Here is a 27,170-nt window from a genome sequence, read left to right as displayed (position 1 = left end):
TAATTGATGACGGATACTGAGAGCTAGTTGGGTGCAACAGACAGCAGTGACGACCCATGCAAATTCCTGCCCTTGTAGAGCTGACATTCTAGTGGGGAAGGCAATACACAAATGACAATGTCATGTGTGTTCATGGGGAATAATAGTGACATTTGTTAAACCCTTGCCCAGAGCCCAGACCTGTATAATTGCCTCCCAGAAAGACACTGCCCCATCTATGGGCCTGGCAGCATGAGGGACAGGCTGCTTCATGGTTACAGAATCATATCAACACCACTGTCAGGCAACATTCTTATCCCGGTTTACAGATGGGGAAACTGAGGCAGCTAGTAGTTAGAGGCTCGGTGGTGGTGAGATTGGAAACCAGGTCTGGCTGGCTGTGGAGCCCAGGCCTTGGCTGAGGTCTGCGGCCTCGCGCTGACCCACCCCTCCCTCCCCGGCCCGCGATGGTCACGTCCCAGTGTACCAGGCCTGCGCTGGGCGGCTGGGGGAGGGGTGACCTCCCGCAGTCACCGCTACCACCACCGCCCGCCCTCCAGGAGCTGGACTCCGGCCAGCCCCGCCCCTCCTGCCCCCCGCAGCCGCCCAGCGGCAGCGGGGCGGGGAAGGCAGCAGTAGGGGAACACTGTCCCAGAGACTGGAGGAAGGGGCGAGGTCGGACACTCCCCCACGCGCACACACCTGCTGTCCAGGTGCGATCGTGTCCCTTACCATCCCCCTCCACGTTGGCCCGGCCGCAGGCGACAGGGGGCGGGGCCGGCCCCGAGGGGGCGGGGCGGGGCGGAGCTACCGCCGAGGGCTGGTCGGTCGGGCGGCGGCGGCGCGCGGAGGGCGCACGGGCGGCGGGACGCTGGGACAGCGGCGGCCGGAGCGCGCGAGGCGAGTAGGACCCGGGTTGGGTCGGGGTTCGAGTCCGGTTCGGGGTTCGAGCGTGGTCCCCACCCCACCCCACCCCACTCTCAAGCCCGGGGCGCGATCTCGCCGGTCTCTACTAGCCGCTGCCTCCAACTCCATCATCTATGCGCAAACTTTCTGGACTTCAGAGTGTCGCGGTTCCCGCGCCTCTGCTCGGTCCTTATCTTTGACCCTGTCCCTGCTGGTCTCTCCCAACCCCATCCTCCATCCGTACCTCCCTACCCCGTCGCCCCATCACTGCCTCCCCGCTGCTCCTCTCGCCTGTCTCCATCCTCCTTTCTACCTCTGTCCCGTCCCCCTCCTCCCTCCCTTGTCCTCCCTCGCCCTCCTCCGTGGCCTGGCCCGAGCCAGGCCCCAGGCGGCGGGAAGGCGGCCGGGCGTCCGGCCGGGCTGGGCCTCGGCCTAGCGGCTGGGCCGGCGTGGGGAGCTGCAGCTGTTTGCCATTAGCTGGGGACCCCGCAGGCCCCGCCCCCTCCCTGCACGGGGCGGGGTCCTCCTCGCCCCCGTCTTTGGGACGGGGAGAGGAGCGAGAAGACCCCAGAGACGTCCAGGCTGGTCTGGGACGGGGGCTTTAGGGAGACCCCGTTGGACATTCGGGCCGCCTCCCCGGGACCCCGCGTTACTTCCCTGAGCCACCTACCTGTCCCCTCGTGGAGTGGCCTGTCTCCCTTTCCATATCTCTCTGTTTTGCCCCTTACTCGCCATGCTCCAGGGGTCTCATAGAAGGAGAGAAGCCTGAGCCACAGACACCCACCACCACTGCCCTTTCCCCCACCATCTGCTTTCTCCACCTTTAGCCAGTCATCGACCCACATGCTGCATGGTCACATGGCTTCAGACCTCAGTCTCTCTGCCTGAAAAATGGGGGTAAGGGTGGCTTAGCTGGCAGTGAGGGGAATCTACCAAGCTAAGGATTCAAATCTAGACCCAGCTACTTTCTCGGGCTAAGTGATCCTGGGCAAGTCACTGTGTATTTCTTTCTTTTTATTTTGGCCGCCCCATGTGGCATGAGGTATCGTAGTTCCCCGACCAGGGATCGAACCCGTGCACCCTACATTGGAAGCATGGAGTTGTAACCATTGGCTTGCCAGGGAAGTCCCCATTGTGTGTTTCTGTGTCCCCAAACACTCCATCTTACCCAAGACACCGTAATACACGGTGATAACTACCCCCCTGGTAGGGTTGTCATGATGATCAAAGGAGTTGCCTGGATGATAATTATAGTTATACTATTATTCACCCACCCCCTTCACCTCCAGGGGTCTCCACAGGGGTACCATTCCTGCTTCCTGCCTCTAGTCTCTCTCAGGTCCCCAGAAAATATTTGCGATCACTTCCCTGTTGTGCAGGCGGTGACCCTTCAGGCAGGTGGAAAGCCAGGTTTCCTACAATTGGATGACTGTGTGTTCCAGGCACTGAAAGGAGGAGAAGTGAGGACAGAGACGTGGAGAGACAGGGCGGGAGAAGTGCAGAGAGACAGAGACGTGGAGAGACAAGAGAGAGACGTGGAGAGAGACAAGCAAGAGGCTAAGCAAGGAGGACATAAGACAAGACAAGCTCGGCTGCCCCTGGAGCTCCGGCCCCGCCTTCATGCCCAGCAGGTGCTCCACCTGGCCCATCCTCCTAGGTACCCACTGCCCTGGCGCCACAGCCTGAAAAGAGTGGGATGGGCCGGAACCTCTGCAGCAGGGTGGTTAGAGGTCAGACAGCAGAAAGGACTAGCCAAACTCCGTCAGAGAGTGGGGGACAGAAGTACCCTGGCCATCCTCCAGGTCTGGGGGTGCAGGTTAGTGAGAGGCCCTGATTGTCCCTCCCCTTTCCAGCCTCCAGCACCCCCTCTTACTTCCTCCTCCCACCCCCATGACTTCCGGGGCCTCCACCCGCCTTCTATCCTTGCTGCGCCCCCGAGCCCCAGAGCTGGACACATCCTGGGGGGCGGGGGGGGGAGCAGGAAGTTCTCGTGTAGCCCGGCAGCGAAACTGTTTATTTTTAGAGAAAATTGTTTCCATAAAGGGGAAAGGCTTTGCTCCTTGCTGCCTCCCCCCAACTTTCCCTACCAGCCCCCCGCCACTGCCCAGCCTGACCCAGCTCTGTTTGGGGGTCTCCTACCCTGAGCTCTGTTTCTTTTTGTGCTCCTGTGTCTCTGTCTCCCCAGATCCTTGCAGGAAGGCTGACTGTCTCCCCATTAGTGCCCCCATCTGCCCACCTAAGCCCCCATCTGTCCTGGTAGCCAGCTCTTGCCTGGGCTGAGGGGAGGGGGCACAGGAAGGGTGGCGCCTGTCGGACTTCAGCACTCCACCCCCCCGCCCCTGGTGGGGGGCCTTGTGGAGGCGGGGCTGTGGGAACAGCTGGAGCCTGTCCAGGGGCTGGACAGATGTGCAGGCGGACTGTGAGGTTTGGTTTCTTTGTTCCAGGCTGTGGGGGCCCCCCCCTCCAACCCTTTCCACAGCCAGGACGGGTGTGTGCCTGTGAGAGGGTCCCACGCCCAGGGAAAGAGGGAAGTTGGGGGGGAGGGGACAGTGGGGAGGGGGGCCACCTCCCCTCCCCCTGCAGACTCCTGACTCTGGGTGTTATCACACCCTCTTCACCCTCTTCCCAGGTAAACCTCAGCCGGTGCTGCAGGTGGTCTGACTCACAGTGCCCCCCAGAGACACCTGAGGAGCTCTGCAGGCAAGAGGATGGCCCAGGTCCTGCATGTGTCAGCCCCCTTCCCAGGTCAGGGGTCTCGTGGGGAAGAGGGCCAAGCCTTGGGGTTGGAGGTGGGGCGTGAGGGACACAGGCCAGGTCCTGTGTGGCCTGGAGGAGGGAGGGGGGCCTGACTTGAGTGGGGCTGAGGGTAGGACACAGCTCTATCTTGAGGGCCTGAATGGGGACAACTCGGTTTTGCCCTCGACAGTCTAATGGGAGAGACAGGGTCTTTCAGGAAAGGAGGTTGGTCTGAGTTGGGAGACAGGGTCCTGACTCAGTTGGGAGGTTGGAAGCACAGCCCTGCCCTGGGGGGGTCCAAAGGGGACACAGAGCCTTGCCTTGGGCTGGGGAGCTGGGGAGGGGCCTGAGACTGGAGTTGGGAAGGGGTCTGAGACTTACAGCTGAGCATTGAGTGGTGTCCCATCCTTTGGGCCAATAAGCCGTGACTCACCCAGGGGCATCAGTTTGCCCCCCAGGAGGGGACCACAGTGTTCAGAGGCTCTGGCTTTTCTCTCTACCTCAGGGACCCCCGGCCCAGCCTCCCCGCCCGCCTTCCCCTCTAAAGAGCCTGAGGTCCCCTACTCGGTGGAGACGCCCTACGGCTACCGCCTAGACCTGGACTTTCTCAAGTACGTGGACGACATCGAGAAGGGCCACACGCTGCGGCGGGTGGCCGTGCAGCGCCGGCCCCGCCTGGGCTCCCTGCCCCGCGGACCGGGCTCCTGGTGGACGTCCACCGAGTCTCTGTGCTCCAATGCCAGTGGGGACAGCCGCCACTCAGCCTACTCCTACTGCGGCCGTGGCTTCTACCCGCAGTACGGCGCCCTGGAGACACGCGGTGGCTTCAACCCACGAGTGGAGCGCACGCTGCTGGACGCCCGTCGCCGCCTGGAGGACCAGGCAGCCGCCCCTGCCGGTCTGGGCTCCCTGACCCCCAGCGCGGCCGGCTCGACGAGCTCACTGGTGGGCCTGGGGCTGCCACCCCCAACACCGCGGGGATCAGGACTGTCCACACCGGTGCCGCCCAGCGCCGGGCACCTGGCCCATGTGCGGGAGCAGATGGCAGGGGCCCTGCGGAAGTTGCGGCAGCTGGAAGAGCAGGTGAAACTGATCCCCGTGCTCCAGGTGAAGCTGTCGGTGCTGCAGGAGGAGAAGCGACAACTCACAGTGCAGCTCAAGAGCCAGAAGTTCTTGGGCCACCCTGCAGGAGCCCGGGGCCGTGGCGAACTCTGCCTAGACCTCCCCGAGGCCCCCGAGGACCCAGTGGTGCTCGAGACCCGGAGTGTGGGCACCTGGGTCCGAGAGCGGGACTTGGGCGTGCCCGATGGGGAGGCAGCCCTGGCCGCTAAGGTGGCCGTGCTGGAGACCCAGCTCAAGAAAGCACTCCAGGAGCTACAAGCAGCTCAAGCTCGGCAGGCCGACCTCCAGCCCCAGGCCTGGCCACCGCCAGACAGCCCAGTCCGTGTGGACACCGTCCGGGTGGTGCAAGGGCCAAGGGAGGTGGAGGTGGCGGCCAGCACGGCGGCAGGGGCCCCTGCTCAGCGGGCCCAGAGTCTGGAGCCCTACGGGGCAGGGCTGCGGGCCCTGGCGACGTCCAACGGGGCTGAGAGCCCCGCTGTGTTCCGCAGCCACGAGGTGATGGAGACAGTGTTCCCAGCGCCCACTGCATCCACCAGCAACGTCCACCAGGTGAAGAAGATCAGTATCACAGAGCGCAGCTGTGATGAGGCAGCAGGTGAGCCATAGTGGGTGGGGGCAGACAGTGGAGGGTCCCTCCTTTTCCTCTGAATGCTGGGGTCCAGCCCCAGCCCTGTCCTTCCACCAGCAATCAGAACCTCAGTTTCTTCATCTGTGCAAAGGGGACACTTGTGCTGCAGACTCAGTCCCTCTAGGGATCATGTGAAGAAATTAGATGTCTGAAGAATTAGGTGTGTGCTCATGTCTAGAACGTTATAAATGTGTAGAAAATAGGAGGTATTTGGGTGAAGGTCCCCAAGGCTGTCAGTTACTGGGCAAAAAATAATTCTTCCCTGATTGGCAAAAACCAGTCTCCAGCCATGAAAAAGGAAATGTGTTGTTCGTGTAACTTAGTGACAGCTTCAGGCATAGCTGGATCCAGGTGCTCAAATGGCCTCAGGAATCTCTACCTCCCTCTTTCTCTTCCTCTGTGCATCCTGGAGGCTTCTCTCTCAGGCAGGCAAAGGTGATCACACCACTCCTGGTATCTGTTGAGGCAGCTCATAAAGGGAAAGGGAGCCCCTCAATCCAGATAGTCACCAGGGGTGACCTTTCTTGGTTGGCTTGGGTCATTTGCTCCTCACTGAGCTAATCACTGAGTCTCTCGCTGCCCAGGCCCAGATCCTGGGGGTGGAGGAGCCCCATCCAAGTCCAGAGGGAGGAAGGGAGTGCTCCCTGGAGGAACTGCCGAGTCCTCATGCTGGGAAAGGGGATGTGGGATGTTCAGGATAGCCGCTGCCCCATCACTGCCGTCCTGAGGCCCCTGGGAGACACTGCCAGAATGACTCATAATCCTAACAGCTGGTCTTTATCTAATACCAGTCTGGTGCTGACGGCTCTGTTAAGTGTTTCACCCACCGAGGAGGTTAAGACAGTGGGCTGTGTAACAAGGTCACCTGGGTTTAAATTCCACTCCTTACTGTGTGACCTGAATGATCAGCTTCACTTCTCTGGGCCTCAGCTTCCCTGTCTGTGAAGTAGCCTTGTAACGGTCCACACCTCTAGGATTCTTATGAATTAGTGCATACATACAGTAAGCACTTATCTATCATGTGTTGCTACTTCTACTGTTAGTTGTTGTGTCACTAAGTTGTGTCCGATTCTTTGCAACCCCGTGAACTGTAGCCTGCCAGGCTCCTCTGTCCATGGGATTCTCCAGGCAAGAATACTGGAGTGGGCTGCCATTCCCTTCTTCAGGGGATCTCTCTGACCCAGGGATCAAACCCGGGTCTCCTGCATGGCAGGCAGATTCTTTACCGTCTGAGACACCAGGGAAGCCCAGAATACTGGAGCAGGTTGCTATTTCCTACTCCAGGGGATCTTCCTGATCCAGGGATTGAGCCCATGTTCTTTTGTGTCTCCTGCATGGGCAGGCGGATTCTTTACCACTGTGCCATGTGGGAAGCCCCCCTACTAATGATTTTCAGGTCAATTCTTGTCATAACTGGGGAAACTGAGGTTTGCAGAGAAGTTTCATGTCCTTTGTCAGACATCCAGGATCTGAGACCAGGCTGTTCTGAACCTATAGCATGCCTCAAAGATACGGTCCATTTCCTCATCTCAGTCTCAAATAATATCAGGTGGCCAGAGCCCTGTAGAGGCACCAGAGGGTACAAGCTGGAGGGTGGGGTCCCAGCTGTGTTTTCTTGCTTCCCCATGTTCTTCCTGGCCAGCTCTGGACTCCACCCCTGTGTTCTGTGTCTATCCCAAACACCCGGCCCTGCGACCCTGGCCCCCAGCCAGAGGCCCCGCCCAGCTCAGCCTCCAGATCTCTAAAGAGGCAACCTCCATTACAGACGTGCCTCCCGGCGCCGCCATGGGGCCTCCTGCCTGCAGGACACATAGACCTAGCCATGTCCCCACCTTGTACAAGCGGTCACCCCCTAGAAGTTCTTCCTCGTGTCTCACGTAACTCCCTCTTGCTGCAGCCAGCCTCAGTCTCTGCCTCGCTTGGGTGTAACTGGCATGTGCTAATTCATTTCATTGCTTTCTCATCCAGCGAATATTTACTGAGTGCCTGCCATGTGCTAGATTTTTCTAGGCACTGGGGACACAGCAGTGAACAAGACAGACGAAAAGCCCCTGCAATAAACAAATAGCCCACCAGAAACAAGTGAAGAAAAATCATTTCAGAGAATGCATGTTTGAAGCAAATAAAACAGTGATGTGAGATGGGTGGTGGTTGGATGGTGTGGAGGCCCGTGTTCAAATTCTGGTTTCCCTGCTCCGTGCTCATGAGCGAGCTGTTTAACCTCTCTGTGCCACATTTGCAAACCAGGGGTGGGGGGTGGGGCGGTGGTGCTGACCACCCAATGGCACCAGATCAGTGTGAGCTGAAATGCATCGGTTGGTGCTGAGTGTTCAAGGTGGTATCAGGCATTGGTAGGTGCTCAGGGGTTAGCTGTTGGCTCTTTGAGCCAAGATGTGAGAGAAAAGAAGCACCTGGGTGGTTTCTTGACAAATGTTTTGTTTTTCTGTTTTTTTGGCTGCACTGCATGGCATGTGGGATCTTAGTTCTCTACCCGGGTATCGAACTTGTGCCCCCTGCAGTGGAAGCACAGGGTCTTAACCACTGGACTTCCAGGGAAATCCTTGACAAATGTTTGGACCACTTAGGTCGGTCATGCATAGGTCAATAAGGAGGCTGGGAGGAGTCCAGCCTTTCTGCCACCTAGAATTTGCTCGCTGCAGCGAAGGGCAGGGAGGGTGACAGGCAGCCGTCATCTCACGCTGGCAAAGGTGGATGAGACAGGCAGAGGCCCGAGACCCCGTAAACTCTCATTCACCCCTCACCTTTGAAAGGCACCACAGAGAGATTCCTGGGAGAAGGGGCAGCCAGGCACGTGCATCTGTGGGGTCTCTCCAAGGCTTTGAAATTTCCTGTATTATTGTTTGAAACACAGTCCTATGAATGCAATTCATATTCTTTGTGGAAGGTTTGGAAAGTTCAGAAGACTCTGTAAAGTGAAAGTCGCTCAGTCGTGTCTGACTCTTTGCGACCCCATGAACTATACAGTCCATGGAATTCTCCAAGCCAGAATACTGGAGTGGGTAGCCTTTCCCTTCTCCAGGGGATCTTCCCAACCAGGGACCGAACCCAGGTCTCTCACATTGCAGGCGGATTCTTTATCAGCTGAGCCACAAGGGAAGCCCAATAATACTGGAGTGGGTAGCCTATCCCTTGTCCAGTGGATCTTCCTGACCCAGAAATTGAGCCAAGGTCTCTTGCATTGCAGGCAGATTCTTTACCAACTGAGACAGAAGACTCTAGAACACTAAATAAGAGCTCCATAAACCCACTACAGCCCAGACACAGCTGCTATGGACACTTTTTCTTTCCTTCCGATTTTTTTTTCTCATGAAGAAAATAATACGTATTTTTGGAGTCTGGCAACATGTAACTGATGGAATTTGTTGTGTTGCCTTATTTTCTATGTAAAAGCATTTAGGCACCCTTACAGTGGGCCAGGGCATTATGTGATGTCCTTTTTGTATCTTAAGTCATTGACACCCCCAGTACCGCTTGGAAGTGGGTGGTGTTTAAATCTCTATTTTACAGATGCGGAAACTGAGGCACTGAGTGGTAAAGAAATTTGTCCATAGTTTTCAAAGCCAGGATTTAAATCCTCTGATTTCTTTGATTTAACATTATCCCAGGGACATTTCATCATGTTATTAAAAATTTTTAGGGGAATTCCTTGGCGGTCCAGTGGTTAGGACTCCAAGCTTTCACTATCGAGGATGCGGGGTTCAATCCCTGGTCAGAAAACTAAGATCCTGGAAGCTGCAAGGTATGGCCAAAAAAAAAATTATTGGAACATGCTATTTATCTTTTAATAGCCGGGTGACTCTTTACTGTCAAAAAGAAAGAAGAAAGTGTTAGGCTCGTCCGATTCTTTGCAACCCCATGGACTATAGCCCGCCAGGCTCCTCTGTCCATGGAATTTTCTAGGCAAGAATACTGGAGTGGGTTGCCATTCCCTTCTCCAGGGGATCTTCCCGATCCAGGGATCAAATGCAGGTCTCCTGCATTGCAGGCGGATTCTTTACCGTCTGGGCCCCCAAAGATGCCGTGCAAATTTCCTTCTGTGGGAACCTTTCATCTGCTTTTTTCCTTTTTGGCTGCCCCATGTGGCTTCCCAGGATCTTAGTTCTTGGACAAGGGATCGCATTTGGGCCCTCTCAGTGAAAATACTGAGTCCTAACCACTGGGCCTCCAGGGAAGTTCCTAGAAGAGCATTTTTAAGGACCCTGATATCTGTTACCAAATTGCTTTATTCCCCCCAACCCCGCTAACCCCACACTGTGGACACTCCCTTCCTGCACTAGTTGGCCAAGTGATTTAAATTTTTTTTAAATTTCTTTTGTTCTTAAGGAGTTAATCTAATTCTTGGGCCCATGGCCCAAGAATTTCACCAGCCCCACTGAGCTAGGCATGGCACCTCTCTTGTTTGACTTTAATTCTTTTTTCACCTTTGTCTTCTACCCTCAATGTTGAGGATTGATAAATATTTTCAGCTTTGTGGGGCATCTGATCTCTGTTGCAATGACTTGACTCAGTTCTGCTCAGTTCTTTTTTCCCCCAGGTTTACTGAGGCATATTCAATATACAAAAATCTGCATGTTTAAAAAAATTTTGTATTGGTATATAGCTGATTAACAATTTTGTGATAGTTCCAGGTGAACAGCAAAGGGACTCAGCCATACATATATATGTATCCATTCTCTCCCAAACTCCCTTCCCAGGCAGGCTGCCACACAACATTGAGCAGAGTTCATGTGCTCTACAGGAGGTCCTTGTTGGTTACCCATTTTAAATATAGCAGTGTGTACATGTCCATCCCAAACTCCCTAACTATCCTTCCCTCATCCTTCCCCCTGCCTCCCTGGCAACTGTAAATTCATTCTCTAAGTCTGTGAGTCTCTTTCATAATCTGCACATTTTTAATGTATACATTTTAATGAGTTTAATGTCTCAGCTCTACCTTTGTAGCATGGAAGCAGGGTAGCCAATACACCAATGAACTAATTTGGCTATGTACCAATAAAACTTAATGTGTGGATACTGAAATTTCAATTTCCTGTAATTTTCACGTGTCCCAGAGAGACTCCTCCTTTCAGTTTTTTCCCAGCCGTTTAAAAATGTGAAAACCGTGCCCACAGGCCGTGATTCAGCACCCCTGCTCTGTCACACACCCCTCACCCCACTGTAATATCATTCCTTGCAACCCACCTTCCAGAAGCTTACTTAGATATTTGAGTGTTCTTGAAAAATATGCCCTAGGCATGTTTAATTTCCTAAAATGGTATTGTGCTTTAGGAAAAAAAAAAAACTCTTTCTGTTTCTTATTTTTTCCTCTCTACACTCTGTTTTGGAACTCTCCACGCTGATCTGGTGGTTTGTCACTATTAATGACTGCATAGATTTCTGCTCTAGGTATGTGCTACACTTTCTTACATGATCCCCTCCTTGGGGGACACCTGGGTTACTTCCAACTCCTGGCTGCTTTGAATAGTACTGGCTTCGTCCTTACATGTCCTGCCCTGTGGGGTTGCTGGGTTACAGGAAAGGCACAACTTCACTCCAGACTTTGTCTGATTCTCTCCGGAAAGTTCTCTCTGGCCACACTCCCACCAACCATGGCTGAGTCTGAAGTGTCCATTTCTATACATCTGCAGTAACATAGAGTTTATTTATCTTTCTAATTTTTTGCTCATTTGATGCAGTTGTCCAAGGTGGTAGCTCCTTGTTTTAAATAGCATTCCTTTGATTTCTGGTGAGGTTGAGCATCACCATACATGTTTCACAAGTCTCCTTAGTGAATCACTTAGTCGTAGCCTCTGTTTTTATCTTCGGGGCAATTTTGAGATGTTTCTGGCATTTTCCAGAACGGGTTGGCGAACTATAGCCTGCAGGGCCATATGAAGCCTGCTGCCTGTTTTCATACAGCCCATGGGCTCAGAGTGGTTTCTGTGTTTTTGAATGGTTGAACAATGTGAAAAGAGTAACACTGTGTGATATGAGCACAATTATATGAAATTCAAATTTAGTAGAACACAGCCAGGCCCATTCATTCATATACCATTTAGGGTTGCTTTTGTATTGTTTGCAACAGACCTTATGACCCACAATATTTATTATCTGGCCCAGGACAGAAAAATTTTGTTAACGCCTGTTCTAAAAGATAATTCTTTGCCTGTTTTTGGCGTTATGACTCTTTCCACAGCCTGTATTCTTCTGTCAATTAAATTTAAGAGGTTTTTTTTTTTTTAACAAAATAGTTTTAACCAAGAGTTTTTTAACTCTTAATGTTGAGGTCGTTAAACTCATCGCAGATTTCTTTTTTTAATTTTTAATTCTTTCCACTTTATCTAGGTATGATTGACATATAAATTATATTAGTTGACTGTGCTGTGCTCAGTTGTGCAGTCATGCCCGACTCTGCAGCCCCATGGGCTCCTCTGTCCATGGCTCTCCCCAGGCAAGAATACTGGAGCAGGTTGCCATTTTCTACTTATGATATATTATTATAAGTAATACTATTCATATTAGTTGAGAGTGTACACATTGATGATTACAATATATACATATATATGTGACAATATATACATGTATATATGTATGTATATATTGCAAAAATGATTACCACAGTAGGTGGTATCATCCATCACCTCACAGTTATAATTTTTTTTCTGTGATGAGAACTTTTAAGACCTGATCTCTTAGCAATTTTCGAATATATACCAGAGATTTGTGGGTTCAGTTCCAGACCTCCACAATAAAGCGAGTCCCACAATTTTTTGGTTTCCAAGGGCATATGAAAGTTATGTCTACACTGTAGTGTAGCCTATTAAGTGTGCAATAGAATTATGTCTAAAAAGATAATGTACATACTTAATTTTTAAAATATTTTATTGCTAAAAAGTGGTAACCATCAGCTGAGACTTCAGCAGGTCATAATCCTTTTGCAATGGTAACATCAAAGATCACTGATCACAGGTCACCATAAAAAATATAATAATGATGAAAAAGCTTGGAATATTCTGAGAATTACCAAAATGCGACACAGAGACACAAAGGGACCAAATGCTGTTGGAAAAATGGTACCCATAGGCTTGCTAGATGCAGGGTTGCTATTGGGCTTCCCAGGTGGCTCAGTGGGAAAAGAATCCCCCAGCCTATGCAGGAGGCTCGGGTTCAATGCCTGATCTGGGAAGATGCCCTGGAGAAGGAAATGACCACCTACTTCAGTATTCTTGCCTAGGAAATCCCTGGACAGAGGAGCCTGGTGGGCTATAGTCCATGGTGTTTCAAAGAGTCAGACATGACTGAGTGACTGAGCACAAGCACTTCTATTTTACCCCCAGTTCTCTCACCTGGGGTCTGTGCTGAGCCCTCTTTCCTCACCTCCTTTGGCCTATTTCTTCCTGCAACCATGCCCTGCTGATTTCATTATTGTGGCTTTGGGAATACATGTTACTTTCTCCTAAGGCGACTTCCCCATCCCTGTCCGTTTTAGCTGGCCATGGAGGGGCCAACTGGCCATGGACTTCTGTTCTTCCACATAAATTTCCATATAAATTTTGGTAACAGTTAGCTCCATCTCCCAGTAGAATAACAATAGTAACTATTATCAGTTCTGTTATTGTTATTTTAGTATTGCAGTGTCTAACCTTTAACTTCTCATGACTGGAAGGAGCCATCTCAGCTTTTGAGGGGCAGAGCCTGCTCTTCATGGGGCAAAAGGGGCCATAGCGCTGCTCCGATTCACTTTTTTTTTCCACTTTTAAAAAATTTGGGGTAAACCACATGTAACATAAAACTTATTCTCTTAACCATTTCTCAGTGGCAATAGGCACATTCACGTTGCTGTGCAACCAACCTTACCATCCATGTCCAGAACTTTTATTTTATTTTATGGATTTATTTGCCTGTGCTGAGTCTTCATTGCTGCGAGGGTTCTCTCTAGTTGCGGTGCATGGGCTTCTCACTGCGGTGGCTTCTCTTGTGGAGCACAGGCTGTAGGGTGAGCGGGCCTCAGTAATTGTGACACGTGGGTTCAGTAGTTGCAGCTTGTGGGCTCTAGAGCAAAGGCTCAGTAGTTAGTAGCAAAAGCACATGGGCTTAGTTGCCCTGAGGCACGTGAGTCTTCCCTGACCAGGGATCTAACCCGCGTCTCCTGCATTGGCAGGCAGATTCTTCACCACTGAGCCACCAGGGAAGCCTCCCAGAACTTTTCTGTCTTCCCAAATTGAATCTCTGTCCCCTTTAAACACTTACTCCCCATCCTTCTCCCCCAGCCCCTGGCACCTGCCAGCCTCCTTTCTATCTCTATGGATTTAACTCTTCTATGGACCTCGTGTAAGTGGGATCATGCAAATCATGCAACATTTGTTCTGTGACTGGCTTCTTTCCCTGAGCATAATGCTGTTAGTGTTAGTCCCTCAGTCGTGTCTGACTCTTTGCAACCTCATGGACTGTAGCCCTCCAGGCTTCTCTTGTCCATGGAATTCTCTAGGCAAGAATACTGGAATGAGTTGCCATTTCCTTCGCCAGGAAATCTTCCCAACCCAGGGATCGAACCCAGGTCTCCTGCATTGCAAACGGATTCTTTACCGTTATGGTCTGAGCCACCAGGGAAGCCCGGAGCATAATGTTACTTTACCTGAATTTAAGTAACAGACCTCCCAGGTACTTCCATCAGGAAGCCTGACTTTGGGCGACAGTGATACTTTCCACTGTCTCTTGTTACTTTCCACTTGACCACCTAGTGCTTTTGTTTGTCAGATGTGAAGTTATTGACAAGATTTAAAAAAAAAAAAATCAGATTCTTGTAAAAACCTGGCGTTTGCTCTCGGTTCCCCACAGGAGTTGGAGCTCCCGACTCAGGAATCCGCCTGGCCGGACCCCACCCTGGGCTGGGGCGCTGTCGGAAGCTTTTATGGCCAATGTCTCATCTGTTCGATGTGCTCTGCTTGTGTCAAGGGTTTACTCCCTGTTCCTAGCTCAAGTTGAGTGTCACCCATGGACTTGAGGAAGTAGTTACTTCGGTTGTCAAAAAAAGTTAAATGTTAAAGGGAATTAAAATGAATTGATCTGCAGACCCCATGGTCAGTGCCAGGAAGGGGACATGCTGGGAAAGTGGGGACATGGAAGCCACACGTGGCCTGGGATGGGGGGGACCTCAGTGGGTTCTAAGACCCAGGCAGCCACTCAGGGTCTCAGGATTTTTGTTCCTGGCTCCAGGCTAGTGATCCGGGGCTAGAACTCTCTGCCAACTCCACTCCTGTTTTTGCAGTGGGCACCCTCGGGATCCTGAATCCTACAATGTCACCTTTGTTCTCAGACCAACCTGGGCGTTTTTTTTCCTAATTATGATAAAATACATATAACATAGGGTTTCCCTGGTGGCTCCAACAGTAAACAATTTTCCTGTGATGTGGGAGACTCAAATTTGATTCCTGGGCTGGGAAGATCCTCTGCAGAAGGGAATAGTGACCCACTCCAATATTCTTGCCTGGAGAATCCCATGGACAGAGTAGCCTGGAGGACTACAATTCATGGAGTCGCAAAGAGTCAGACACGACTGAGCAACTAACACACACACACATAACATAAAAAGTTTCATTTTAACCATGTTTGAGTGTCCATTTCACATTGGTATGCAACTGTCCCCACCATCCACCCCGAGAACATTTTCATTGACCCAAAGTGAAACCTGCCTGGGTGGGGTTTTAACTTTAATTTTCTAATAGCCCTTATTGATTTTTTCTTTTTCTTTTTCTGGCCACCCCCTGTGGCTACCCTTATTGCTTTGTTTTCCTGATTATTAAAAGGAACACCTGCTTAATGTTTAAAATAAAGAAGCAGGAAGCCAGATACAAAATGTTATCTACAGCACAATGCTATAGATATTTATAGTATTGAAATAATATTATATTAGAAGTTATATTATAAAATAATTTATAATATTGCAATAATATTATAAAGTGATAATAGTAAGTCTTATCAAATTGTAGCTGCCAGTCCTCTTGGCTTAACAAATGTTCTTCATGCTCTTGTGCAGGTGTTGTCATAAGCCCTCTCTCTCACGTTACTGTCTTTAGTGTGTATGGCGTCATGATGTAGGAAATGTCGTGTCTGGGACACAGAGAGGTTAAGTGACCTGCCTGAGGTCACACAGCTCTTTTGTGGGAGATTTGAGTCCTGGCCATGACCACTATTTTCTACTGTAGTTTCCAGACAACACTCAGTATGATGTCAGAGGGGAGGTCACAAGCCAGGATTATAGGGGTCATGTGATCTTCCCTGACCCTGACCGGCTGTGAGGCAGGCGACAAAGCAGAACTGGAATGGATCCTGCCACTTCTTTTCAGGGTGACCTTAGGCCACCCTGAGGGTCTCAGTTTCCTCATCTGTAACAATCCAGCTCCCACATGGGAAGTTTTGATGAAATAATGCAAAAATTAGCCCTTGGAGCACCTGGCCCAGCATAGGTGACAAGAGGCAGCTATTATTACTGTTCTTGTTTTGCTGTTGTTACCTGCAGTAAACACCTCTTCTCTTGCCTCTTCAGGTCGCCCACAGGCTCCTGCAGAATCGTCCTTATCACCCCCAGAGTCTGAGGGGGCCACCCAGGCGCAGCCAGAGAAGAACACAGGCCAGGTGCCTGCCCATGACGACACCACCGTCAAGGAGCCCATCAGGCAAGCAGCCTGTCAGGAATTGGAGTCTAAGGAGGCTGGGGGTGCAGGTAAGTGGGAGTGGCTGCACCAAGAACCAGGCGCCAGAAGCCCAGGCATGGGGTCTGGCTTTGGGAGACTCTCACGACACCGCCCCTCCCGCTCCAGGAGGGGCTCAGGCAGGCGTGCGGTCCATCATGAAGCAGAAAGAGGAGCCCACAGACCCAGAGGCCCACCGGAGGAGCCTCCAGTTCGTGGGGGTCAACGGCAGGTGAGAGATCCTGGGCTGAGCCCTTCACTTTGATTCATTCATTCAACCAAACCACAGGAGACAGATGAGGAAACTGAGGCACTGGGAGGCCTGGTGGACTGACTCCAGTCAGTCTGGTGCTGAGCTGGTGCTATAACCAGTCCATCACACTGCCCCATGGGAGGCGCTGGACTCGGCTATGTGCCCTGATGGAGCTCCTGGTCCACTGTGACCTGGGGCACTGATGGGCGGTCCCAACCCAGCATGGTTGGAGCAATGATGGGGATGCTCAGGCAGTGATGGGGGCCTGGAGGAGGCAGAGATGGCCCTGGGGAGAGTCACCGACAGGGGGGAACACATGTGCTGCAGGACAAGCAGACCCTTGCAAGGCGCAGAGTGGAGGGTGGGGGTCTCCTGGTGGAGGACACATCCTGGATAAATGCTCCGAGGCAAGAAGAAGCCATGACATGAAAAGTGGGAGAGGACTTCTTGGGCGGTCCAGTGGTTAAGACTTCACCTTCTTGTGCAGGAGATGCAGGTTCAAACTCCAGTTGGAGATCTAAGATCCCTCTCGTCTCACAGCCAAAAAACCAAAACATAAAAGAAACAATATTGTAACAAATTCAATAAAGACTTTAAAAATGGTCTGCATCCAAAAAAAAAAAACTTAAAAAAGAAGAAAAAAAAAAGTGGGAGGCCTGGGGAGCAGAAAGAGTTGGGGGCCTTGAATGCCAGGCACAGAAGCTTAGACTCTGTCAAGAGATAGCAAAAAGCATGAGGGTCCTATTTGCAGTAGGGCGAGGGTCTGAATCAGTATAACACCTGTGTAAGGAGCAAAGTGGGTTTTCCTGGTGGCTCAGATGGGTAAGGATCTGCCTGCAATGTGAGAGACCTAGGTTCGATCAGTGGATCAGGAGGATCTGCTGCAGAAGGGAATGACAACCCACTTGAGCATTCTTGCCTGGAGAATTCCATGGACAAAGGAGCCTGGTGGGGTACAGCCCATGGGGTCGCAAGAGTCAGACACAACTGAGTGACTAACACACTTTCTAGCATAAGGAGCAAAATGTAACAGGTACCGAAGGGTAGAAGGGAAAAGCAGTGCCCCTCCCTGACCCCCCAAACATGACCACCATCACAGGCAGTGTTTATTGAGCACTTATTGCATCCCTGGAGCCCTGTCAACTTCATAGTGCCACCATCCCCATTTAACAGATGGGGAAACTGAGGCCCAGAGAGGTCAAGTGCCCCTCCCCTACCACCTACAGCATCTCCCCCAGGTACGAGTCCTCCTCCGAGGACTCCAGTACCGCAGAGAACTTCTCGGACAATGAGAGCACAGAGAACGAGGCCCCAGAGCCAGAGAAGAGGGTTCCGAGTGTGGCCGAAGCCCCCCAGCTCAGGCCCAAGGAGACGGCGAAGGCCAAGATGAGCCAGGAGGGGTCTCAACTGTCCCAGGAGTCTCTGCACACGCCCACAGCTGAGGGAGCATCAGGATCAAGTGCAAAAGACGAGATCCGGTCAGTTTTCTGGGTGGGAGGGCTTCAGGCAGGGCCCGGGGGGCAGGGGGGTGACCTCTGCCTCAGATCCTGCCCACTCAAGCCCTCTGAGGGGAAACGCCCATCAGTCACGTACACCTTAGTCTGAATTAGTGAACCTACGCTTTCTCTTTCTGGGCATCTGAAGGTCTGGTGGCTTTGATAAAGGGCCTGAGGGGAGTGATTTGGGCTATTGGGGTTAGGGTTTAAGGGGCAGGCCAAGTCTGTTCTTAAGTCACCCACCTTCTTTGGGACATTTTGCCCCACCTGTCCATCCTGTGGATGTCTCCTATTTCTCCCCCTGATGAAAAATCCATCCTCCGAAAAAGATTTCCATCTGCCGCTGGCCATTTGGAATAAAGTTTGACCCATGTGTCCATTTTCTTTTGGGGTCTGTGCGTTCCCCATGTCTGCCCCTTGGGGTGCCGTGTAAAAGTGTCTGAGAAGGAGGGGGGTCTGAGATTCCACCACTCAGGGCAGCTTTGGCAAGACTGGGTGAGGGCCATGGGGCAGAGTGTTGAGACCCTCTCTGAGCACCCCAGTTGGACATGGTGGGTGGAGGACACCCAGGAGGCTGAGGCGAGTGCTCCTAAGATAAACTCCCCTTCGTCTGCCCTTGGCAGGATGGAGCTGAGTCCTGACCTCATCTCAGCCTGCTTGGCCCTGGAGAAGTACCTGGAGAACCCCAAAGCCCTCACCGAGCGGGAGCTGGTACGGTGGGGTCCTGGGCCTGAATGGGGGGGCTCCTTCCCCTCGACCCCCACCCTGGCTTCTCCTCGTCCACAGTGTCTCTCTGTGGTTTGGACCATGGGTACCCCAGGATCCTAGCTGGGAGCTGGTGGGCAAGGGGCTCTGAGACTTGAGTCATGGTCTCTGGAGAGGTGCCAGGGAGGAGGGAGGCCAAGGATGGTCACCTGCCAGCAAAGCTACCCTTGGTTCCTGTTCCTTCTGGGGCTTGAGGAAGGGGCCACTGTATTTCCTCTGATGGGTGTGTACACTTGACCTTGAAGAACCCATCCAGGGTGGAGACGCTCACACCTTCCTCTGGGGACGTACCTAGGACCATGGGGTCTACACCTCCCTTTAGGGCAGGGGACACTATGCTTTCCTCCAGGGGGGGCTCACCTAGGGTGAGGCACCCACACGTCCCTCTGGTTCAGGGTGGGCTTCATCTGGGCTGGGGTGGGCTGCCATGGCCCTCACGCCCTTCTTCTCCCCGGCCCGTGTCCAGAAAGTAGCCTACACCACGGTGCTGCAGGAGTGGCTACGCCTGGCCTGCCGCAGCGATGCCCACCCAGAGCTTGTGCGGCGCCACCTGGTCACCTTCCGGGCCATGTCGGCGCGGTTGCTGGACTATGTGGTCAACATCGCTGACAGCAATGGCAACACAGCGCTGCACTACTCCGTGTCCCACGCCAACTTCCCTGTGGTGCGGCAGCTGCTAGACAGCGGTGAGCCCTGGGGGTGGGGGCGGGGGACCCCTGGGGGAGCAGGCGGGCTGCCACCCCGGTCTGATGTTCTGATGGGGGAGACGCTACCCTCCTGGTCAGATGGGGGAGGGTGCCCTCACAGCCTGATGGAGGAAATGCCACCCTCCTGATGTGATGGGAGAGTTGTCACCCTCCCAGTCTGATGGAGGAGACATTGCTTCCCAATCTGGTGGAGGAGATGCCACCCTCATAGTCTAATGGAAGAGACACTGCCTTCCCAGTCTGATGGAGGAGATCTCACCCTCCCAGTCTGATGGGGGAGACGCCGCCCTCCCAGTCTGATGGGGGAGACGCCGTCCTCCCAGTCTGATGGGGGAGACCCTGCCCTCCCAGTCTGATGGGGGAGACGCAGCCCTCCCAGTCTGATGGGGGAGATGCTGCCCTCCTAGTCTGATGGGGGAGACACTGCCCTCCTACGCTGGTGAAGGGCCCTACCTGTGGCCCCAGCGTACTGGAAAAGGCAGCCATGGTCTTATGGAAAACACGTGGCCCTTCCACCACCCCAGTGACCCCTGTATAACAAAGGTGACACCCCTGGAACCCTAATCTGAGGAAAGGATGTGGCTTCCCACCTGGGGCTCAGAGACAAGTCGTGGTCCACAATTAGACGTGAAGAAATTAAACATGACTCTCCACTAGTCAATCTGATGAAGGAGGCAGAGCCCACAGTCTAATGGAGGAGACATAGGCCAGACTGAAAGGTGACTAGGGGGCCTTTCAGATTAATGAGGGAGACACAAATCCTACTTTCAGCCCTAAATGTGGGAGTCCAATCTGATGGAGGAATCACAGACTTCACTGTTAGGAGCCCCACCCATAATAGAGATGGGGACCCAGGGGCAGAATGGGGTTGTCAGTCTAAGAAAAAGAAGGAATGAGTCCACACCTAGACTAGTGGAGGAGACATGATGCCCAGTGCTCATTACGGTAGTGAACAAGGCTTCCAGTCTGATGGCAGAGATGTGGCCTGGCCCTCAGGGCCCCTCCGCCAGCCTTGAGGCAGACCCAGCCAGCATCACGGGGGTCTGAGACCCAATGTCTTCCTGGCCCTCTCCTGGCAGGTGTCTGCCAGGTGGACAAACAGAACCGCGCCGGCTATAGCCCCATCATGCTCACCGCCCTGGCCACCCTGAAGACCCAGGATGACATCCAGACCGTCCTACAGCTCTTCCGGCTTGGAGACGTCAATGCCAAAGCCAGCCAGGTATAGGCCCTTGGCGCCGGCGACCTGGACAGCCCTTTCCACTTATGACATCCTAGCCCTGCCCCGAGCCCAGGGCGAGAACCCCCACTCCACAGACAGAGAAACTGAGGCACAGAGAAGTATTCATTTCCTCAAGGTTCAACCAGAGGAGGGGGACTTGATCCTGGGGGTCTAGCTCCAGAGCCCCATTCTTTAAAAAAAAAATTGTTTGTTTATTTGGCTGTGCCAGGACTTAGTTGCCACATACGGGATCTAGTTCCCTGACCAGGAATCAAACCTGGGCGGCCCTACTTTGGGAGCCTGGAGTCTTAACTACTGGATGACCAGGAAGTCCCAGACCCTGCTTGCTTTTTTACTGGTTTTATTTTTAATTAAAAGAATTGTCTTAGTGGTTTAGGTTTGTTTTTTTTCAATGGAGTATAATTGATTTATAATGTGTTATTTCTGGTGTACAGCAAAGTGATTCATTTGTATATATACACACATATATATAATTTTTCATTATAGGTTATTACAAGGTGTAGAATATAGTTCCCTGTGCTATACAATAGGACCATGTTGTTTAATTTATATGCAGTAGTGTGTATCTGTTAATCTCAAGCCTCTAATTTATCTCTTCTTCCCTACCTGTTCCCCTTTGGTAACCATAAGTTTTTTTACTATGTCTGTGAGTCTGTTTCTGTTTTGTAAATAAGTTTATTTGTATCATTTTTTTAGATTCCACATATATGTGATATCATATGATATCTGGCCTTGTCTGATTTACTTTGCTTAGTGTGATCATCTCTAGGCCTATCCATGTTGCTGCAAATGGCATTATTTCATTATTTTTTATGGCTGAGTAATATTCCATTGTACCACAATTGTACCACATCTTCTTGGTCTCTTCATCTGTCAATGCTTTCATGTCTTGCCTGTTGTAAAAGTGCTGCAATGAGCATTGGGGCACAAGTATCTTTCTGAATTAGAGTTTTCATCTTTTCTGGGTATATGTCCAGGTGGTTTACTTTTTGAAAAATTGAGGTGAAATGCACATACGATGAACCCTTTTAAGATGACCAAGCCGGCAGCATTTAGCACAGCTGCAGTACTGTGCAACCTCTACCTCTGTCTGCCTCCAGAACACCTTTACACCCTGATAGGAGACCTGGCACCCGCAGCTGTCACTTCACTGCCACCTTCCCTTCCCCAACCCCTACCCCCCTCAGTCTGCTTTCTGTCTCTGCGGATTTGCCTGTTAGGGATATATTATGTAAATGGAATCATGTAGTATTGTGTCCTTTTGTGTCTAGCTCTTGTCACAGAGCATACTTTTCTTTATTTGGCTGTGCCTGGTCTTAGCTGTGGCATGTGGGATCCAGTTCCCTGACCTGGATGGAACCCAGGCCCCCCACATTGGGAGCTGGGAGTCTTAGGCACCAGACCACCAAGGAAGTCCCTGGACGTTGGTTTTTACTGAGATTTAACCTCGTAGCTCAGTCGGTAAAGAATCTGCCTGCAATACAGGAGACCTGGGTTCAATCCCTGGGTCGGGAAGATCCCCTGGAGAAGGAAATGGCAACCCATGCCAGTATTCTTGCCTGGAGAATCCCATGGACAGAGAAGCCTGGCAGGCTACAGTCCATGGGGTCGCAGAGAGTCGGACAGGACTTAGCCACTAAACTACCACCAACTGGTAGACAGAAAAGCGTACAACTCTTGGCTCAACACATTTTACTTACGTTTGTACCTGTGACTTAGGAATCTGATTTAAGTGGGCATACAGATGGATAGCATCACTGACTCAAAGGACATGAACTTGGGCAAACTCTGGGAGATAGTAAGGGACAGGGAGGCCTGGCGTGCTGCAGTCCATGGGGTTACAAAGAGTCGGACATAACTTAGCAACTAAACACCACCAACAACAAAGGATGGGGAGACACAGAGCATGTGCCCGAGGAGGAGACATTTAAGCTGAGACCTGAGGGATGAGAAGGAACCAGCAGGAAGAAAAGGGATCAGCAAGTACAAAGGCCTAGTGGTAGGTAGGATTATCGAAATACAGAAGGAAGCCCATGAGTGGAGGTGCAGTTAGCATCAGAGTACTCGGGAACCATGGAAGGTTCCAGAGCAGGGGTGTCACCCTCTGGGGCCTGCATGATCCATAAGCCTGTTCCTTTGCCCTACCCAGGCGGGGCAGACAGCCCTGATGCTGGCGGTCAGCCACGGGCGGGTGGACGTGGTCAAAGCCCTGCTCGCCTGTGAGGCAGATGTCAACGTCCAAGATGACGACGGCTCCACGGCCCTCATGTGTGCCTGCGAGCACGGCCACAAGGAGATCACTGCGCTGCTGCTGGCCGTGCCCAGCTGCGACATTTCCATCACCGACCGTGTGAGTCCCCACCCTGGAGCGCCCAGGGGGGTGGGTGGGAGCACAGTGCGGGGCATCAGCATAGCAACCAATGCTTTGCAGGACGGGAGCACGGCTCTGATGGTGGCCTTGGATGCGGGACACAGTGAAATTGCGTCCATGCTGTATTCCCGCATGAACATCAAGTGCTCGGTGAGTCTCAGCCCTAGCTGGGAAGGGGGTGGGGGCTCTGAGGGGGGATGGCTTACAGGGACCACGCCAAGGGCTGCAGAGTCAGCTGTTTGTTGAACCTTCCTGGTGCCCCCACGAGGAAACAAGACACAAGAGCTAAGACTGTGCAGTTATGGTTGGTTATCACAGAGTTCAAACCAGATCTGTCTGGTTCCAAATCGTGTTCATTACCATGTGGAGGACGTGGGCATTTACTCGAAGTGTGTCATTGTATTCAAGGCCTTGAGAAGTTTCACTGTAAAGAAGCCTAACTGTGTTTTAATGGGGAATTTCTCTGATTTGACCCTAGAAATCTGGGTTTTCTCAAAAAAAGTTATGCCCATTAGCAAAATGCTCTTCTGGAAGCCTAACAGGAGGATAAGATTGATGTTCGCTGTGTCCTGAGTGCTTGATGGAGGAGAAAGCCCTTCCAGTCTGATGGGGGAGGTAGGGGCAGTCCTCATAGGTCTCCAAAGCAGTGCCCTTGTCTGATGGAGGAGACAAGCCCTTCTAGTCTGATGGCATGTGTATGTGCTCAGTTGTGTCAAACTCTCTGCGACCCCATGGACTGGAGCCCACCAGGCTCCTCTGTCCGTGGGATTTCCCAGGCAAGAATACCAGAGTGTGTTACCATTTCCTCCTCCAGGGGATCTTCCCAACACAGTGATCAAACCCATGTCTCCTTCATTGGCAGGTGGATTCTTTACCACTGAGCCACCTGGGAAGTGCCTGCTAGTCTAATGGACTGTATACCAAATGCCTCCCTATTGGGATTTCCAGAACCCTCCACAAGAACCCTATTCAACTGCATAATGTACTGTTACTGTGACCATTTTTCAGGTGGGGAAGCTGAGACTTAGAAGGTTCCATTCTTGGTCCAAAGCCTCACAGATAGGAAGGGGCAGAGACCTTAGGGTCTGAATCCAGACTTTGGACTGGAACCTCTCTGCCTGCTCCTCCTCACCCCCACCTCCAGGAAGGGGCAGAGACCTTAGGGTCTGAATCCAGACTTTGGACTAGAACCTCTCTGCCTGCTCCTCCTCACCCCCACCTCCCACTTACCCTCGCCTGCCTGAGGCATGTCTGGCGCCAGGTTCGAGGGTGGCGAGGTAGGCGTTGACCACAGCAATTTCCCCAAATAGTCCAGGAGAGAGAAGTTTGCTGAGACATAAGCCATCTGGCTCCTGCTCGGCTTGCAGGTTCTTGCTGAGGCTCCGAGTCTTCCCAGCGTCACTGCTTAGGGTCTTAGATGCTCAGGGGATCCCCTTGGGATCAGCTCTGGGCCTCCATGTCCACACTGGGAGATGGGGGTGATGGGGCTGGGTAGTGTCCTGCTGTCTGACATGTGGTCCTGCTCCCAAGGGCTCCACAGGGATGGATCCCAGTCCTCCATCATTGTCCTCTGGGACCACTGCCGCCGCCTCCGCACTGCTTCTCTGGCTCGCCTCCTCACTGCCTCCTCCACTGTCCTCCCCAAAGCGGCCAGAGGTCACTGTGAGCACCTGAGTCGGGGTACAGCCGTCCTCTGCTCACAGCCCTCTGTGACTCCCACCCCGCTTGGAATGGGGTCATCCTCAAAGCCCACCTCCCCCCACTCTTACCTCCCCTTTCCTTGCTCTGCTCCAGCCACACTGGCCCGATTGCCACTCCTGCCTGAGGGCCTTTGCACTTGCTGTTTCCCCCGCCCGGAACACCCTGCCCCTTGGGTGCCCCTCCAACATCCTTCAGACATCACCCTGCCAGACCACTTGCTCTCCACTGTCACTGCCACCTTATCACTCAGGAAGAACCCTTCACTGCATTCATCTGTGAGCTTCTGTGAAGCTATCTTCCCAGCAGTGTCACCTCCTTGAGGCCAAGGGACCACAGCCTCTTGTTCACTCACCACAGGCGCAGGGCCAGCCAGCAAAGTTGCCACCTCAGACCCCCAAGGGAAGGCCACACTAAAGGACTTCTGCCTCTCCTTTCAGTTTGCCCCGATGTCAGATGACGAGAGTCCTGCGTCATCCTCTGCAGAGGAGTAGCCATGAGAAGAGCCCAAGGTGCCACTCCTGGGAACCAGGCAGCCCTGGAAAGAACTGTCCCTCGTCTCCTCCCTGGCCAGCGCCCATTCGATCCACCAAAGTCCCAGTATCAAAGGCAATTGGGGTTTTCCTCTGCTTCCCAGGGGGAGACCCCAACAGCGTGGAGACTTCAGCTGAAAGCGGGTTTTTTCCCAGTACCCCGGTTCAAAGCAGCCGCAGCACAGACTGGAGCTAAACTCACATGTAAATCGGCGCCAGTGGCTGGCTCTGAGGCGTGGGTTTGTGAGGAACGCTGAGAACAATCAACTGGCAATTACAGATGGAGGAGGGTAAGAGGGAAAAATATTGTATTTCTGAATCACAGTTGGAGGGGGAAAGGGGGGAAAAGATCACTTACTTCCTTGTTGCCAAATTTGAAAGTCACTGGAATCGTATATTTTCGCTTTAAGCCTAAATGTTGTTACGCACAGATGGCATCATCTAGAGTGGCCTGACACCCAGTCCCCCTACATTTAATTGTCTGGTATATAGTCAGGTTTTGTCCCCTGCCCCCTGCCCAGACGACTTTCTTGGTGGCATTTGCTTGTGGTCTCTTCCCAAAGCAGATTCTGTCTCTGTCACCCGGGTGGGAAGTTAAGTCATTTCTTCTGCCTTCTGTTTCTTCCCACTGCGAGCAACACTCCCACCCACCCCCGCCCCATTCAGGTGTGGGGCTCAGGAGCCAGCAGCTGAGCTGTGCAAGTCGTGCCTTTGTTGAGATTCCCCAGAGTCTCCTCCATGCAGGGGGGCCCTGGCAGATATTCATTTTCCTAGAAAATCCTTTAGACCTGGACATGTGGGAAATGAATCCGGTCCCCAGAGGGGTGCCTACATCCCTAGGCTTAGAACCCCAGTGACGAGGCCATCCTTCTCCCCAGACTGCAGAATGTCTCTCCTCTAAGGAAAGAAAACAGGGCATGAGATTGTTGGCAAGCATAGGCCCAGTTCCAAAAATCCCATGTGTGCTCGATTAAAAGCTGGCTGCCCCCGAGGGCTCCCAGTGCAAACTTAAAGAGACAGAGCTTTGCCGAAAACCAAACAAGGGCCAGCTGGTTGTTGTTTTTTTTGTTTTTTTTTAAACAACCTACAGGCTTTCCGGAGCCGCCTGGAACACAGCCTGCTGGAAACGGGCTCTCCCAACACACACAGTTTCCTGCATGGCCTATTTTGTCTCAGAATCGCAACATAGTTTTCTTTCCCATTCCTTCCTTTTGTGACCAAAAAAGAAAAAGAAAAAACAGGGAGGGGAGGAGGGAGACAGGTTCTAAGCCTGGAAAAGCGCCTTGTGACCTGGGAGTAAGATCCCTTCGTCTTTAGAGGTCCTGCCCTCTCTCTCGTCCAGTTCTCAGTGTAGCCACCAGGGTGGGCGCTGAAACCCCAGCAAGACGGGTCAAGCACTCGGCACTGCCCGCGTTCATTCAGCAAAGCCAAGTGCTGGCTTCTCTCCTAGAAAAAGAGGTTTCCTGGCTTGATGGAGTCTGCTCACTTTGATTATGATGGAAAGGATAGTACCTAAGACAAGAGAACTTAGATGGTCAAAGGAGAGAAACACTTGGATGGTCAAAGGAGAGAGACACCCCAGTTTGTGTGCGTATGTGTGTGTGTGAATGACAAGGAAAGGAAATCCAAGCTGACTGGGGATGACCACTGACAGGAGGCCACAGCTTTGGGCAGCCTTGAGAAGCGGTACAAGAGTTGTGTGTCTATGTGTCCGGCCCTGGAGCTGTGGGTGTGTTTATTTTAAGCTTCTAGAAGCAGCTCATGGACCACCACCACCCCCGCCCCCCCACCGTGAGTCCATATTTATCCCTGTGTGTTCCCTTCTCCCCTCGCCCTCACCCCTTGGGCTTGGCGTGGTAGGTTACAGGGGGTTCTGTGTCTGACCCCGCTCTCTTCTCACATGTATTCAAGACCTTTAACTTCACTTTCCGACCATGGTACGTCCATAAAGACAGTATTACACTTAAATGAAGTATTCCTTTTTGTAATCATTTTTTAGAAGGTAAAGGAATTTAATAAAGCTACCTTATGAGAAGGCCAAA

At 52.3% G+C, this 27,170-nt stretch overlaps 1 protein-coding gene across 30 annotated transcripts; it reads left to right on the top strand.

The window, feature by feature from the left end:
* The first annotated feature begins 829 nt into the window (after positions 1 to 829).
* On the top strand, positions 830 to 27,170 carry KANK2 (KN motif and ankyrin repeat domains 2). Of its 30 annotated transcripts, none has more exons than XM_081498390.1 (14): positions 830 to 879; positions 2,328 to 2,516; positions 3,330 to 3,373; positions 3,515 to 3,630; positions 4,127 to 5,338; positions 15,918 to 16,094; positions 16,192 to 16,294; positions 17,542 to 17,793; positions 18,435 to 18,522; positions 19,043 to 19,262; positions 20,363 to 20,505; positions 22,676 to 22,876; positions 22,958 to 23,047; positions 25,036 to 27,170. In XM_081498390.1, exons 4-14 carry the CDS (start codon positions 3,594 to 3,596, stop codon positions 25,087 to 25,089), a joined length of 2,577 nt encoding a protein of 858 aa, XP_081354516.1. In that variant the 5' UTR covers positions 830 to 879; positions 2,328 to 2,516; positions 3,330 to 3,373; positions 3,515 to 3,593; the 3' UTR covers positions 25,090 to 27,170. The 30 variants fall into 30 exon arrangements, with proteins under 30 accessions (XP_081354516.1, XP_081354524.1, XP_081354511.1 ...); XM_081498398.1 differs by having other exon boundaries at positions 2,328 to 2,542; positions 17,554 to 17,793; XM_081498385.1 differs by having other exon boundaries at positions 2,328 to 2,542.

This window comes from Giraffa tippelskirchi, chromosome 6, assembly GCF_054371585.1.
Source record: "Giraffa tippelskirchi isolate mGirTip1 chromosome 6, T2T-mGirTip1v1.2.pri, whole genome shotgun sequence".
NCBI lineage: Eukaryota > Metazoa > Chordata > Mammalia > Artiodactyla > Giraffidae > Giraffa > Giraffa tippelskirchi.
This window is presented reverse-complemented; position numbering and strand designations above follow the sequence as displayed.